Genomic DNA, 13,854 nt, shown 5'->3' on the forward strand with positions numbered 1-13,854 from the left:
TCTCGGGTTCAGGTGCAACCCGTCACTTTTGAACAGGTCATACCTCCCCCAGAAGAGATCCAAGAACCTGAAGCCCTGCCCCCTGCACTAGCTTCTCAGCCACTCATTTATCTGCCAAATCATCCTGTTTCTACCCTCCAGGCGCGGGATACAGGCAGCAATCCAGAAATTACTACCCAGGAGGTCCTGTTTTTCAGCTTTCTACCTAGCTCTCTACATTCTCTTTTCAGGACCTCACTGCTTTTCCTTCCTATGGCTTTGGTACCAATATGTACCAAGACATCTGGCTGCTCTCCCTCCATCTCCAAAATGTTGTGAATGTGATCTGAGACATCACTGACCCTGGCACCTGGGAGACAACATACCATCCGGGTGTCCCATTCACATCCACAGAATCTCCTGTCCCCATCACTATCGAGTCCTCTATCACTACTGCTCCCTTCTTCTCTCTCTTTTCCTTCTGCACCACAGACCCATTCTCAGTGCCTGTAACCCAGTCGCTGTGGCATTCTCCCGGGAGGTCATCTCCCACAAAAGTATCCAAAGCGGTATACTTATTTTTGAGGGGAATGGCCACAGGGTGCTCTGCTCTAACTGTCTATTTCCATTTCTCCCAATAGTCACCCAGGTACTCACCACCTGCAACTTTGGAGTGACTGTAGCTTTGATCAATTGTATTCTTGTTCTCCTGTGCAAGCTGAAGGTCATCCTGCTGCTGCTCCAGATCCCTAACACGGTCTTCAAGGAGCTGCAGCCAGATGCACTTCATGCAAATGTAGTTCTCCGGGAGGCTCTGGGTTTCCCAGTTCTCCAACATCCGGCACAAAGAACACACCACAGCCATTGAAATGGTACAGTAAGAGAGGGGAAAAAACCCAAAAAGGAAACCTTAACGGACGCTTTACACAGACCCAACGCCTCTTTTGAGCCAAAGCCTGTCACTTCTACTCTCGCCACTGGCCTACTCCTGACAATGGCTGCTCCGCTTATTCCTTCTATACTTTTATTTAGTCCGTACAGCTCTGTTGATGCTGCTGGTAGGCCACGTTTGCTGTGGATTAAAACTAGGATGTTAGAACCTTGTTTAAAATGTTGCACTTCTGCATCTGAAATAATTATTATGGTCTGGTCACATGATTAACAGTAGAATTTCTTGGTTTTTCCAGGCCAGGCGGAGGCAGATTAAAACCTTCAGTCTGACTTTGCTGGAGAGGTTGATGATTGGTGAATAGACATTGATTTGTATTGGAAAGATAAACACTAAGTGTGTCTTGGATAAAGCCTCTGTGTATTTGTAAATTTTTGTGCATCCTTTTTTTTTCATTTGCATGTAAATAATTTTCTTCACAACTTTTGGGCAGGTTTTGCATTTTTCCCCCGGCACTAAATAAAACCCCTTGCACTAATGTGCTGTTGTGGCTTACCATCTGTTTTCTTCCCTCGTTGGGCACACTTACCCACACTTGAGAGTGGAGGTGACAGCCTAATTGTGCTCCTCTGTTTTATGGACTCAGACAGCAATGATGGGCTGTTCCTGCTCTCCATATCATTCTGGCATACTGAGTGAAATCAGCTAATGGAATCCAGTTAGCACATGGTTTTACAGCGCTAGATTGTGCTAGGTGTTTGTACCTTCTCCCGTGACCATGTGCCTTTCCTCTGGGTGCTCTGGTTTCCTCATACATTTAAAGACCTCTGGGTTGGGGTGAGTGAGTGGTGGTGCCAGAAGCACTGAGATGCTTGCAGGCTGCCCAGCACCATCCTCACTCATTTACATTGATTCAAAATGACATATTTCACTGTACATTTTGATGTACATGTGACAAATAAAGCTAATCTTTTCTTTTAATTTTGAGTCTGGGCTCTCCAGACTCTTGTGGTGTTTTCAGGTGTTAACTGTAATTTTATCTTTCCAGAGCTGTATTATCAAGCGATACTGTGAGAAACGATTTGTCTCAAAATACATGGCGACTATTGGAATTGATTATGGAGTTACAAAGTGAGTATTGTGGACTATTATTTCCCCCAACTTCAGTAATTTGGGTGAGGAAGGTGGCAGAGAAGGGCCAGTAACATCATGGTGGATACCCCCCTCACTCCTGTCAGGGAGAAGACTAGTAGCATCCACACCAGGGTCATCAGACTCAAAAACACTTTCCCCAAGCAGTAAGGCTAATCAACACCTCCACCCACTAACTCACTCCTCCACACCCCCAACCACCACCGTTTCATAATTTCTAGGTAGTCGCCTCGTATACAGACACCCCTGTGATTAGTGTCACTTTAGGCACATATCAATCTTATGTATATAGTAAGCTTTCTTATGTATTTTATGTGGTTTTGTGGGTTCTTTATTATTCTGTTCTTTATCTTATTGCATTTTTTATGCTGCATTGGATCTGGAGTAACAATTGCTTCATTCTCCTTTAAACATGTATGCTGGAAATAACATTAAACAATTTTCCTCCAGCATTTTGTCAGTTTATTCCTCTCCGTAGATGCTGTCTGACCTGCTGAGTTCCTCTCACATTTTGTATGAGGACTGCTGAGACAATCATTGGGGTCCCTCTTCTACCGAACAGAGATGTTTATCAGTAGTGTTGGTATCTAGGGCCCTTGGTATTGCCAGTGATCCCTTCCATCTGTCCAACAATCTCTTTGACGCCCTATGCAGGAGATAACTTAGCATTAGGACAAGGACTATCCGGGTCAGAAACAGCTTCTACCGCCAAGCCATATGACTACTCAACTCCCTGCCACCATCCAGGTCTCATCACATAAGTGCCAATGCTGTTATACTGTTTACTTTTTAACTTGTGTCGTAAATGCACCTTATTAATTGTTAATTTATTTGAGGTAATATTACCTTACATGTTGTGCTTGAGTTATATGCCTGTGTTGTTCACCTTGGTCCAGAGGAACATGGTTTCATTTCAGGATATACATGTATATGGTTGAATGGCAATAAATTTGAGCTTGAAATGTACAATTGATATTAGTAAAGTACAGACTGCAGTCTGAAGAGACTTTGAACATTTAGTGTGATGGATATGGTATTCTTTGTGAATACTAGATCAATACTTCAGGTGCTTTTTGCAGAATAATAATGCAGAAATGCTTACTTTTGTTTTTGTCCACTTAGGGTTCAGGTGAGGGATCGGGAGATTAAAGTTAACATCTTTGACATGGCGGGTCATCCATTTTTCTACGAGGTGGGTGTGAGAGAAGGAGCTGGAAAACAACTGCCTTTTTAAAACTTCCTTTTCTCCAGATGATAAGGTCCAATTGAAATTGAATATAGCACACTGCAAGACTTACAGGACAAAGGAAATGGAGGAAAAGCTAGTAGTAGAAAGCTGAAAGGCCACAAGATATAGGAGCAGAATTAGGCCATTTAGTCCATCGAGTATGCTCCACCAGTTCATCACGGCTGATCCAGCCCCAATCTTCTGCCTTCTCCCTGTATCCTTTCATGCCCTGACCACTCAAGATTCAAAACATAAGGAATAGGAGCAGGAGTAGGCCATCTGGTCCGTCAAGCCTGCTCTGCCATTCAATAAAATCCCAGCTGATTGGGCCATGGACTCATCTCCACCTACCTGCCTTTTCTCCATAACCCTTAATTCCCCTACTATGCAAAAATCTATCCATCCTTGTCTTAAGTGCAGATTATTTTGAGGAAGTAGAGAGGCAACAGAAAGACAGATTAGGAGAATGGGCAAAGAAATGACAGATGGAATACATGCTGTGAAGTGTATGGTCATGTACTTTGGTAGAAGAAATGAAAGGGGTGATTATTTTCTAAATGGAGAGAAAATACAAAGAACTGAGGCACAAAGGGACTTGGGAGTCCTTGTGTAGGATTTCCTAAAGGATAATTTGCCAGTTGAGACTGTGGTAAGGAAGGCAAATGCAATATTAGCATTCATTTGAAGAGGACTAGAATATAAAAACAAGAATGTAATGTTGAGACTTCATAAAGTACTGATGAGGCCTTAATTGGGGTATTTTGAGCAGTTCTGGGCCCCTTAGCAAGGACGTGCTGAAACTGGAGAGTGTTCAAAAGAGGTTCACAAAAATGATTTCAGAATTGAACGGCTTTGTCACGTGAAGAGTATTGGATGGCTCTGGGCCTGTATTCACTAGAAACCAGAAGAATGAGGGGTGACCTAATTTAAACCTATTGAATGGTGAAAGGCCTGGACAGAGTGGATGTGAAGACGATGCTTCTTTTAGTGGAAGAGTCTAAGACCAGAGGACACAGCCTCAGACTACAGGAGCATCCTTTCAGAACGGAGATGAGGAGGAGTTTCTTCAGCCAGAGAGTGGTGAATCTGTGAAATTCTTTGCTGTAATCAGCTGTGGAGACCAAGTCTTTCTGTATATTTAAGACAGAGGTTGAAAAGTGTGGATAAAGATAAAAGTAAAAGCAAAAGATAAAGAGAAAAGTAAGAGTGGAGTGAAGAAATGTCAGGTGCTAAAGAGTAAAAGGTTACAAGATTTTAAAAGCACTATGAGTGTAAGACGATAAGATATAGGAGCAGAAGTAGGCCATTCGGCCATCTAGTCTGCTCCGCCATTGAATCACGGGCTGGTCCAATTCTTCCAGTCATCCCCACTCCCCTGACTTCTCCCCATACCTTTTGTAGCCCTGGCTAATCAGGAACCTATCTATCTCTGCCTTAAATGCACCCAATGACTTGGCCTCCACAGCAACAGGTGGCAACAAATTCCACAGATTTACCACCCACTGACTGAAGTAATTTCTCCACATCTCTGTTCTAAATGGACATCCTTCAATTCTGAAATTGTGCCCTCTTGTTCGAGAATCCCCTACCATGGGAAATAACTTTGCCATATCTAATCTGTTCAAGCCTTTTAACATTTGGAATGTTTCTATGAGCTCACCCCTCAATCTCCTGAACTCCAGGGAATACAGCCTAATAGCTGCCAGATGTTCCTCATACGGTAAACCTTTCATTCCTGGAATCATTCTCATGAATCTTCTCTGAACCCTCTCCAATGTCAGTATATCCTTTCCAAAATAAGGAGCTCAAAACTGCACGCAATACTCCGTGTGGTCTCATGAGTGCCTTATAGAGCCTCAACATCAGAGCTATCGGGAGATTGATTAGAAAGAAAGAAAGATTATATTCTATACCTCAAGAAATGAATGCCAACATTGCATTTGCCTTCTTCACCACCAACTCAACCTGGAGGTTAACCTTCAGGGTATCTTGCACAAGGACTCCTAAGTTCCTTTGCATCTCTCGCCCCATCTAAATAATAGTCTGCCCATTTATTTCTTCCACCAAAGTGCATGACTATACACTTTTCAACATTGTATTTCATTTGCTACTTCTTTGTCCTTTTCCCTAAACTATGTAAGCCTCTCTGCAGGCTCTGTTTCCTCAATATTACCCGTTCCTCTACCTATCTTTGTATCATCGGCAAATTTAGCCACAAATCCATTAATACCATTGTCCAAATCATTGATATACATCGTAAAAAGCAGCGGTCCCAACAGCGACCACTGTGGAACTCCACTGGTAACCGGCAGCCAGCCAGAATTGGATCCCTTTATTCCCACTCTCTGTTTTTTGCCAATCAGCCAATGCTCCACCCATGCTAGTAACTTCCCTGTAATTCCATGGGATCTTATCTTGCTAAACAGTCTCATGTGCGGCCTCAAAGGCCTTCTGAAAATCCAAGTACATCTCATCTACTGCATCTCCTTTGTCTACCCTGCTTGTAATTTCCTCAAAAAATTGCAGTAGGTTTGTCAGGCAGGATTTTCCTTTCAGGAAACCATGCTGGCTTTGGCCTATCTTATCATGTGCCTCCAGGTGTCCCGTAATCTCATCCCTGACTATCGATTCCAACAACCTCCCAACCACTGATGTCAGGCTAACAGGTCTATAGTTTCCTTTCTGCTGCCTCCCGCCCTTCTTGAATAGCGGAGTAACATTTGCAATTATCCAGTCTTCCGGTACAATGCCAGAATCTGTCGATTCTTGAAAGATCATTGTTAATGCCACCACAATCTCTCCAGCTACTTGCTTCAGAACCTGAGGGTGCATTCATAGAAACATAGAGAACCTACAGTACAATACAGACCCTTCAGCCCACAAAGCTGTCCTTATTTTAAGAACTACCTCGGCTTACCCATAGCCCTCTATTTTTCTAAGCTCCATGTATCCAACCAGGAGTCTCTTAAAAGACCTGATTGTTTCCACCTCCACCGCCGCTGGCGGCAGCCCATTCCATGCACTCACGACTCTCTGCGTAACAAAACTTACCCCTGACATCTCCTCTGTACCTTAAAACTGTGCCCTCTCATGTTAGCCATTTCGGCCCTGGGAAAAAGCCTCTGACTATCCACACGATCAATGCCTCCTTCAATTCAAAAATTTCTTCTTATTTGGAATATATTTGTCAGGCAAGATTTTCCCTTGGGGAAACCATGCTGAATACAGCCGATTTATCAATCTGCCTCCAAGTATCCAGAGACCTCATCCTTGATAATCGACTCCAAACTCTTCCCAATCACTGATGTCAGACTAACTGGCCTGTAGTTTCCTTTCTCCTGCCTTTCTCCCTTCTGTTACAGCCATTCTGACCAGTATTCTTACTTTTTTCTTATTACTTTTTTAACTTCCGTTATTTGTTGTATTTTTTTTTCACGGTAACACGTTGAAGCTGCACCCTCTCTAACATGCTGGTAGGGAGAGTTTTATTTGGGTTTTTAGCGCTGGAAATAGTTACATTCTGACACGCCTCATTAGCGGGGCAGCAGTATGGTCGCATTGTTTATTCTAGGGACCAGCTGATTGCGCTTATGCCGGCTGGTTTAGCGAGCAGAACGGCGGACACCCCCTGCTGAAATCTGAAGGAAAACACACAGCGGATGCAGGGGAGGATCACTAAGTCGAGGAAAGTGGACCGGGTCGAGACAACAGAGACTTATGGAGAAGAGGAGTTTGGTGGGTAATAAAATGGACGCGTTCACGGCGCTAGCCAGGCCTCAGAGAACATTTCAGGAGTGCAGTGTTATGTGTTTTACTGGAACCGGACTGCACGAGGACATATCCGATCAAAACTTTTCCATGGACGGCTTCCAGACCGTTTGGGCTGACCTGAAGTGCACTGAGAGCGGTAAACGTAAAGGAATTGGGAGCTTACTGTTCTGATTAACAATGGATGGTGCAATCCTGGTCATATTATGATCAAGGAACGTATTTGTAGACCGGATATGGAACTTTTTGCTGTTAGTCTCTGGCCATATTCCACCGAGGTATAACACTGGGCGTCACGGGTGGTTGTTCCTGCCTGTGGTCATCGAACTTTGCAGCTCCTCCTGTGGAGGGTCAGACACCCTGAGCCAGTAGGCTGGTCCTGGACTTATTTTCATCTGGCATAGTTTGCATATTGTTGTTTGATTGTTTGTGGTTTTTGTATTGCTATATTTATGCTCTATTCTTGGTTGGTGCGGCTGTAACAAAACCCGATTTCTCTCGGGATCAATAAAGTGTATCTATCTATCTAATAATGGTGACTTCACACACTTCATGACCTCAAGACCTGGAACTTCCACCATACTGCTCGTGTGTTCCACAGTGAAGACTGATGCACCATTTCCTTGTCACCCATTCCTACTTCTCCAGCATCGTTTTCCAGCCGTCCACTCTCGCCTCTTTTACACTTTATGTTTCTGAAGAAACTTTGGTACACTTTTTAATATTACTGACCAGCTTACTTTTGTATTCCATCTTTATCTTAATTACTTTTTTAGATGCACTCTGTTGGTTTTTATAAGCTTCCCGATCCTCGAACTTTGCACTAATTTTTGCTCTATAATGTCCCCCCCTTTGCCTTTTCTGCTGGCTTAGACTTTTATTATTAGCCATGGTTGTGTTATCTTTCCTTTAGAATGCCCTGTATACCCCAGACTTTAAATGGAACACTGAGTCATGTCATCTGCAGCTATCCTCTGAAGACTCAGCAATATTTGGGTGTGTAAAGGGAGGACAGGAAAATGAATACAGGGCCCTGATGGAGGACTTTGTCAAATGGTACAAGCTGAATCTTCTGCAGCTCAAGATCGTTAAGACAAAGGTGATGGACTTCAGGACTATGAAGTCTGCACTGCTCCCTGTTACTATTTGTGGTGAGGATCTACAAGTATCTGGAGATGCACCTGGATTACAGACTTAAGTGGAGCACCAACACAGGCGCTGTATACAAGAAGGGCCCGTGGCCTCTACTTCCTGAGGGGACTGAGGTCCTTTGAAGTATGCAGGCCTCTCCTTTACATGTTCTACTAGTCTGTTGTTGCCAGTACCATATTCTTAGCTGTGATGTGTTGGACAATGGCAAAAACATGGGTGATGCCAACAGGCTCAATAAACTGTTTAGAAAGGCTGGATTGCAGGAGACAAACTGGACATATTGGAGGCTGTGATAGAACGAAAGACCCTTCGGAAAATCCTGGCAATCCTGGATATTGTTTCCCACCTTCTGTATGCCACCTTGGCTGTACAGAGGAGTACTTTCAGTAATAGACTAAGGCAAATGCACTGTTCCAAAAAGAGTTATATGAGGTCATTCTTACACTCTGTCATTGGCTCTATAATGAGTCAACTTATAACTGGGGAAGTGATGACCCTCCCTTCCTGTTAGACTGTTTGAGGTAACTTTTTTTTTATTCTTTCTTACTTCTCTTCTAATATTTGTATATCTATACACTTGTAATGTTACTGTGACACTGTAATTTCCTTTGGGATCAATAAGTATCTATCTACTTCTTCCTGTTGGAATATATACAGTATATATCCTGTGTCTTCGGAATTACTTCTAGAAATTATAGCCTTTGCTGTTCTGCCATCATCCCTGCCAGTATTCTTTTCCAATCAGTTCTGAACAACTCCTCTTTCATGCCTCTGTAATTCCCTTTACTCCACTGTAATACTGATATATCTGACTTTAGTTTCTCCTTCTCAAATTTCAGGGTGAATTCAATCATATTATCATCACTTGCCCCTAAGGGTTCCTTTACCTCAAGGTCTCTAATCAATTCTGGTTCTTTGCATGCCACCCAATCCAGAATAGCTGATCCCCTAGTGGGCACTCTGAAAATTCCCTGTGCTGCAATTTAGCACCAATCTGATTTTCCCAATCTACCTGTATATTGAAATCTTCAATGACTAGGGTAATGTTGCCCTTTTGGCATGCATTTTCTATCTCCCATTGTAATTTGTGACCACATCCTTACTACTATATTACTGTATGCAACTCCCATCAGGGTCTTTCTACCATTGCAGTTCCTTAGCTCTATTCACGAAGATTCAACACCTTCTGACCCTGTGTCATCTCTTCTGATAATTTGAGTTCATTTTTTCCCCAACACCATTGCCATCCCCTCTGCCTTGTTGCCTCTTCTTTTGATACAGCGTCTCTCCTTGAACAGACTATCCCAGCTATAATCTTCTTTCAGCCATGATTCTGTGATACCTACAACATCATACCTGCCAACATGCAATTGTGCTGCAAATTCTCTATTGCAGTTCTGTATTCACCCTTTTCGATTTTGTCCAACTTCTACATTGCAACTCATCCTGCTGACTGCAATTTTGCCCTATCACATTGTCTCTGTTTGTGAACTAGCAACCTCATCCTCAACACTATCATCTGTCTTTCCTACGATACCTCTTGCATTGAAATATGCGCAGCTCAGTACACTAATTGCACCATGCTCAACTTTTCGGTTCCTAACTTCATCAGAGGTCTTACTAACATTTGCCTTCACAACTTCTCTACCAACTGTTCTGGCACTCTGGCTTCTATCCCCCTGCAACTCTAGTTTAAACCCCACCGTGCAGCATTAACAAACTTTCCCGCTAGGATATTAGTCCTGCTCCAGTTCAGTTGCAAACAGTCCCTTCTTCCCTGGAAGAGAGCCCAGTGATCCAAAAATCTTATGCCCCTCCCTCCTACACCAACTCCTTAGCCATATGTTAATCTTCTTAGTTCTGGCCTCACTCGCACGTGGCACGGGTAGCAATCCTGAGATCACCATGGAGGTTCTGCCCTTTAAATTAACACCTAACTCTCTGAACTCCCTGTGCAGAACCTCATCACTCGTCCTACCATGTCATTGGTACCTACATGGACCATGGCTTCTGGCTGTTCATCCTTCCACTTAAAGTAGAACATAGAACACAGAATAGTACAGCACATTACAGGCCCTTCAGCCCACAATGTTGTGCCGACCCTCAAACCCTGCCTCCCATATAACCCCCCACCTTAAATTCCTCCATATACCTGTCTCGTAGTCTCTTAAACCTCATGAGTGTATCTGCCTCCACCACTGACTCAGGCAGTGCATTCCACGCACCAACCACTCTCTGAGTAAAAAATCTTCCTCTAATATCCCCCTTGAATTTCCCACCCCTTACCTTAAAGCCATCTCCTCTTGTATTGAGCAGTGGTGCCCTGGGGAAGAGGTGCTGGCTATCAACTCTATCTATTCCTCTTATTATCTTGCACACCTCTATCATGTTTCCTCTCATCCTCTTTCTCTCCAAAGAGTAAAGCCCTAGCTCCCTTAATCTCTGATCATAATGCATACTCTCTAAACCAGGCAGCATCCTGGTAAATCTCCTCTGTACCCTTTCCAATGCTTCCACATCCTTCCTATAGTGAGGGGACCAGAACTGGACACAGTACTTCAAATGCGGCCTAACCAGAGTTTTGTAGAGCTGCATCATTACATTGCGACTCTTAAACTCTATTCCCCGACTTATGAAAGCTAACACCCCATAAGCTTTCTTAACTACCCTATCTACCTGTGAGGCAACTTTCAGGGATCTGTGGACATGTACCTCCAGATCCCTCTGCTCCTCCACACTACCAAGTATCCTGCCATTTACTTTGTACTCTGCCTTAGAGTTTGTCCTTCCAAAGTGTACCACCTCACACTTCTCCGGGTTGAACTCCACCTGCCACTTCTCAGCCCGCTTCTGCATCCTATCAATGTCTCTCTGCAATCTTTGACAATCCTCTACACTATCTACAACAACACCAACCTTTGTGTCTTCTGCAGACTTGCCAACCCACTATTCTACCCCCACATCGAGGTCATTAATAAAAATCATGAGAAGTAGAGGCCCCAGAACAGATCCTTGTGGGACACCACTAGTCACAATCCTCCAATCTGAATGTACTCCCTCCACCACGACCTTCTGCCTTCTGCAGGCAAGCCAATTCTGAATCCACCTAGCTAAACTTCCCTGGATCCCATGCCTTCTAACTTAAGAATGCTGAGTATTCGATCCGAGATATCCCAAACCCTTGCACCTGGGAGGCAACATACCATCGGGGAATCTTGCTCTTGCCCACAGAACCTCCTATCCGTTCTCCTGGCTGATGAATCCCCTATCACCACAGTGTGCCTCTTCTCCCCCTTCCCTTCTGAGCCACAGAGACAGATTCAGTACCAAAGACCTGACCACTGTGACTTTCCTCTGTTAGGTCAATCCCCCCAGTAGTATCCAAAGTGATATACTAATGTTGTTAAGGGATACTGTATACTTGCTCCTTAATGGCCTTCCCCTTCCTGACTGTCACCCATTTTCCTGTGTCCTGCACCTTGGGTGTAACTACCTCTCTATATGTCCTATCTATCACTCTCTCAGCCTCCTGAATGATCCTGAGTTCATCTAGTTCCAGCTCCAACTCCTTAACGTGGTTTATTAGGGGCTGCAGCTGGATGCACTTCCTGCATTTGTATTGGTCAGGGTCACCATCACTATTAACTATTTTGCCTAGCATCTCTGCTCTCCAAGCGGTGTAGATATAAAGTGCTGTCGTCTCCCTTTCTCTTCACCATTCACACCTCGGACTTCAACTACTGCACAGAGTCTTGTCATCTTCAGAAGTTTTTGGATGACTCTGCCATAGTTGGATGCATCAGCAGGGGAGATGAGGCTGACTACAGGGCTACGGTAGGAAACTTTGTCACATGGTGTGAGCAGAATTATCTGCAGCTTAATGTGAAAAAGACTAAGGAGCTGGGTGGTGGACCTGAGGAGAGCTAAGGTACCGGCGACCCCTGTTTCCATCCAGGGGGTCAGTGTGGACATGGTGGAGGATTACAAATAACTGGGGATACGAATTGACAATAAACTGGATTGGTCAAAGAACACTGAGGCTGTCTACAAGAAGGGTCAGAGCCGCCTCTATTTCCTGAGGAGACTGAGGTCCTTTAACATCTGCTGGACGATGCTGGGGATGTTCTACGGGTCTGTGGTGGCCAGTGCGATCATGTTTGCTGTTGTGTGCTGGGGCAGCAGGCTGAGGGTAGCAGACACCAACAGAATCAACAAACTCATTCGTAAGGCCAGTGATGTTGTGGGGATGGAACTGGACTCTCTGACGGTGGTGTCTGAAAAGAGGATGCTGTCCAAGTTGCATGCCATCTTGGACAATGTCTCCCATCTACTACATAATGTACTGGGTGGGCACAGGAGTACATTCAGCCAGAGACTCATTCCACCGAGATGCAACACAGAGCGTCATAGGAAGTCATTCCTGCCTGTGGCCATCAAACTTTACAACTCCTCCCTTGGAGAGTCAGACACCCTGAGCCAATAGGCTGGTCCTGGACTTATTTCCTGGCATAATTTACATATTGTTATTTAATTATTTATAGTCTTATATTGCTATATTTATACTCTATTCTTGGTTGGTGCAACTGTAACGAAACCCAATTTCCCTCGGGATCAATAAAGTATGACTATGAAGAAGGGATGGGAAAAAAAAACGAGCTTTTCTTTCCTTTGCTTTCTCTGACTGAAGCCTTTCTTCTTTGAAGCCTCGAAGAGCTGAAGCCTTAAGATGACTACTTTGACTCTGTCCACTCAGACTACAGCTGCTGCGCTTGGCACTGTCTTCCTTTAATTTGCTCAAAAACAAAACTAAGATGCTGAGAAGATTAAAATACTAAAGTAGCACTGATTTGTGTTTTGTTTTATACCCATACAGATAAAGAAAAATTCCATTCTAATTTGTACGTAATAAGAAAGCACTCGTTTGAATACTGCAGTACCAAGTTAAACAATAAGGAAGCACTTTTAAAATAATGCACAACAAAGGAACTTCCAGAGCTTTCCAGAGTTATATTTTGTCGAACACTGAAGGCATTTTAAACTGCTATATGCATATTAGAACTACCTAAAATACAAACAGATAATTAATTGTTAAACTGCAAGTAAAATAACCATTAAACAGTTTAATCTAAGGATTAAACAATCAGATCCAACACTTCCAACTGTGGGTAGTCAAAGGTATTTCCCACATGTTTAGCTATCAATTCTTTATTACTGTTAATGTTTACAATGTGTGTTCCTGAGTTTCTTACATTACTGTGAGCATTTTGTTTTTAAATAGGTGCGCAATGAGTTTTACAAAGATACTCAGGGGGTTATCCTGGTTTACGATGTTGGACATAAAGAATCCTACAATGCACTGGAGAACTGGCTTGCTGAGATGAAGCAGGAGCTTGGACCTCATGCAAACCTGGAGAACATTGTTTTTGTTGTCTGTGCTAATAAGGTAATGACTTCTGATAGCCTTTGTGAATCCAACTGGTCCATCTGTATTCTGACGTGGTATCTTACCTGTGTGGTGCATAGTCTATCTGTACTCAGACATAGTGCCTTAACTTGTGGCTGTAACCTTGTTTGTCGGCTCCTGAACTCAGTCCCGCAGCTGAAGGCCAATGCACCATATGTTTTCTTAACCATGCAGTCAACCCGCACAGCAGCTTTGAATATCCTATGGACCTGGACCCCAAGA

The 13,854-nt window shown here is 43.7% G+C and overlaps 1 protein-coding gene across 3 annotated transcripts in view; it reads left to right on the forward strand.

Annotated features, from left to right (window-relative positions):
* Positions 1-13,854, forward strand: part of dnajc27 (DnaJ (Hsp40) homolog, subfamily C, member 27) — a 54,324-nt gene that overhangs the window by 26,821 nt on the left and 13,649 nt on the right. For all 3 annotated transcript variants that reach the window (XM_072264691.1, XM_072264688.1, XM_072264689.1), the window contains 3 exons: positions 1,917-1,999; positions 3,143-3,212; positions 13,447-13,611. In XM_072264691.1, the coding sequence (XP_072120792.1) occupies positions 1,917-1,999; positions 3,143-3,212; positions 13,447-13,611 (318 nt within the window). The remainder of the gene's footprint in view (positions 1-1,916; positions 2,000-3,142; positions 3,213-13,446; positions 13,612-13,854) is intronic.

Source organism: Mobula birostris, chromosome 8, assembly GCF_030028105.1.
Source record: "Mobula birostris isolate sMobBir1 chromosome 8, sMobBir1.hap1, whole genome shotgun sequence".
NCBI lineage: Eukaryota > Metazoa > Chordata > Chondrichthyes > Myliobatiformes > Myliobatidae > Mobula > Mobula birostris.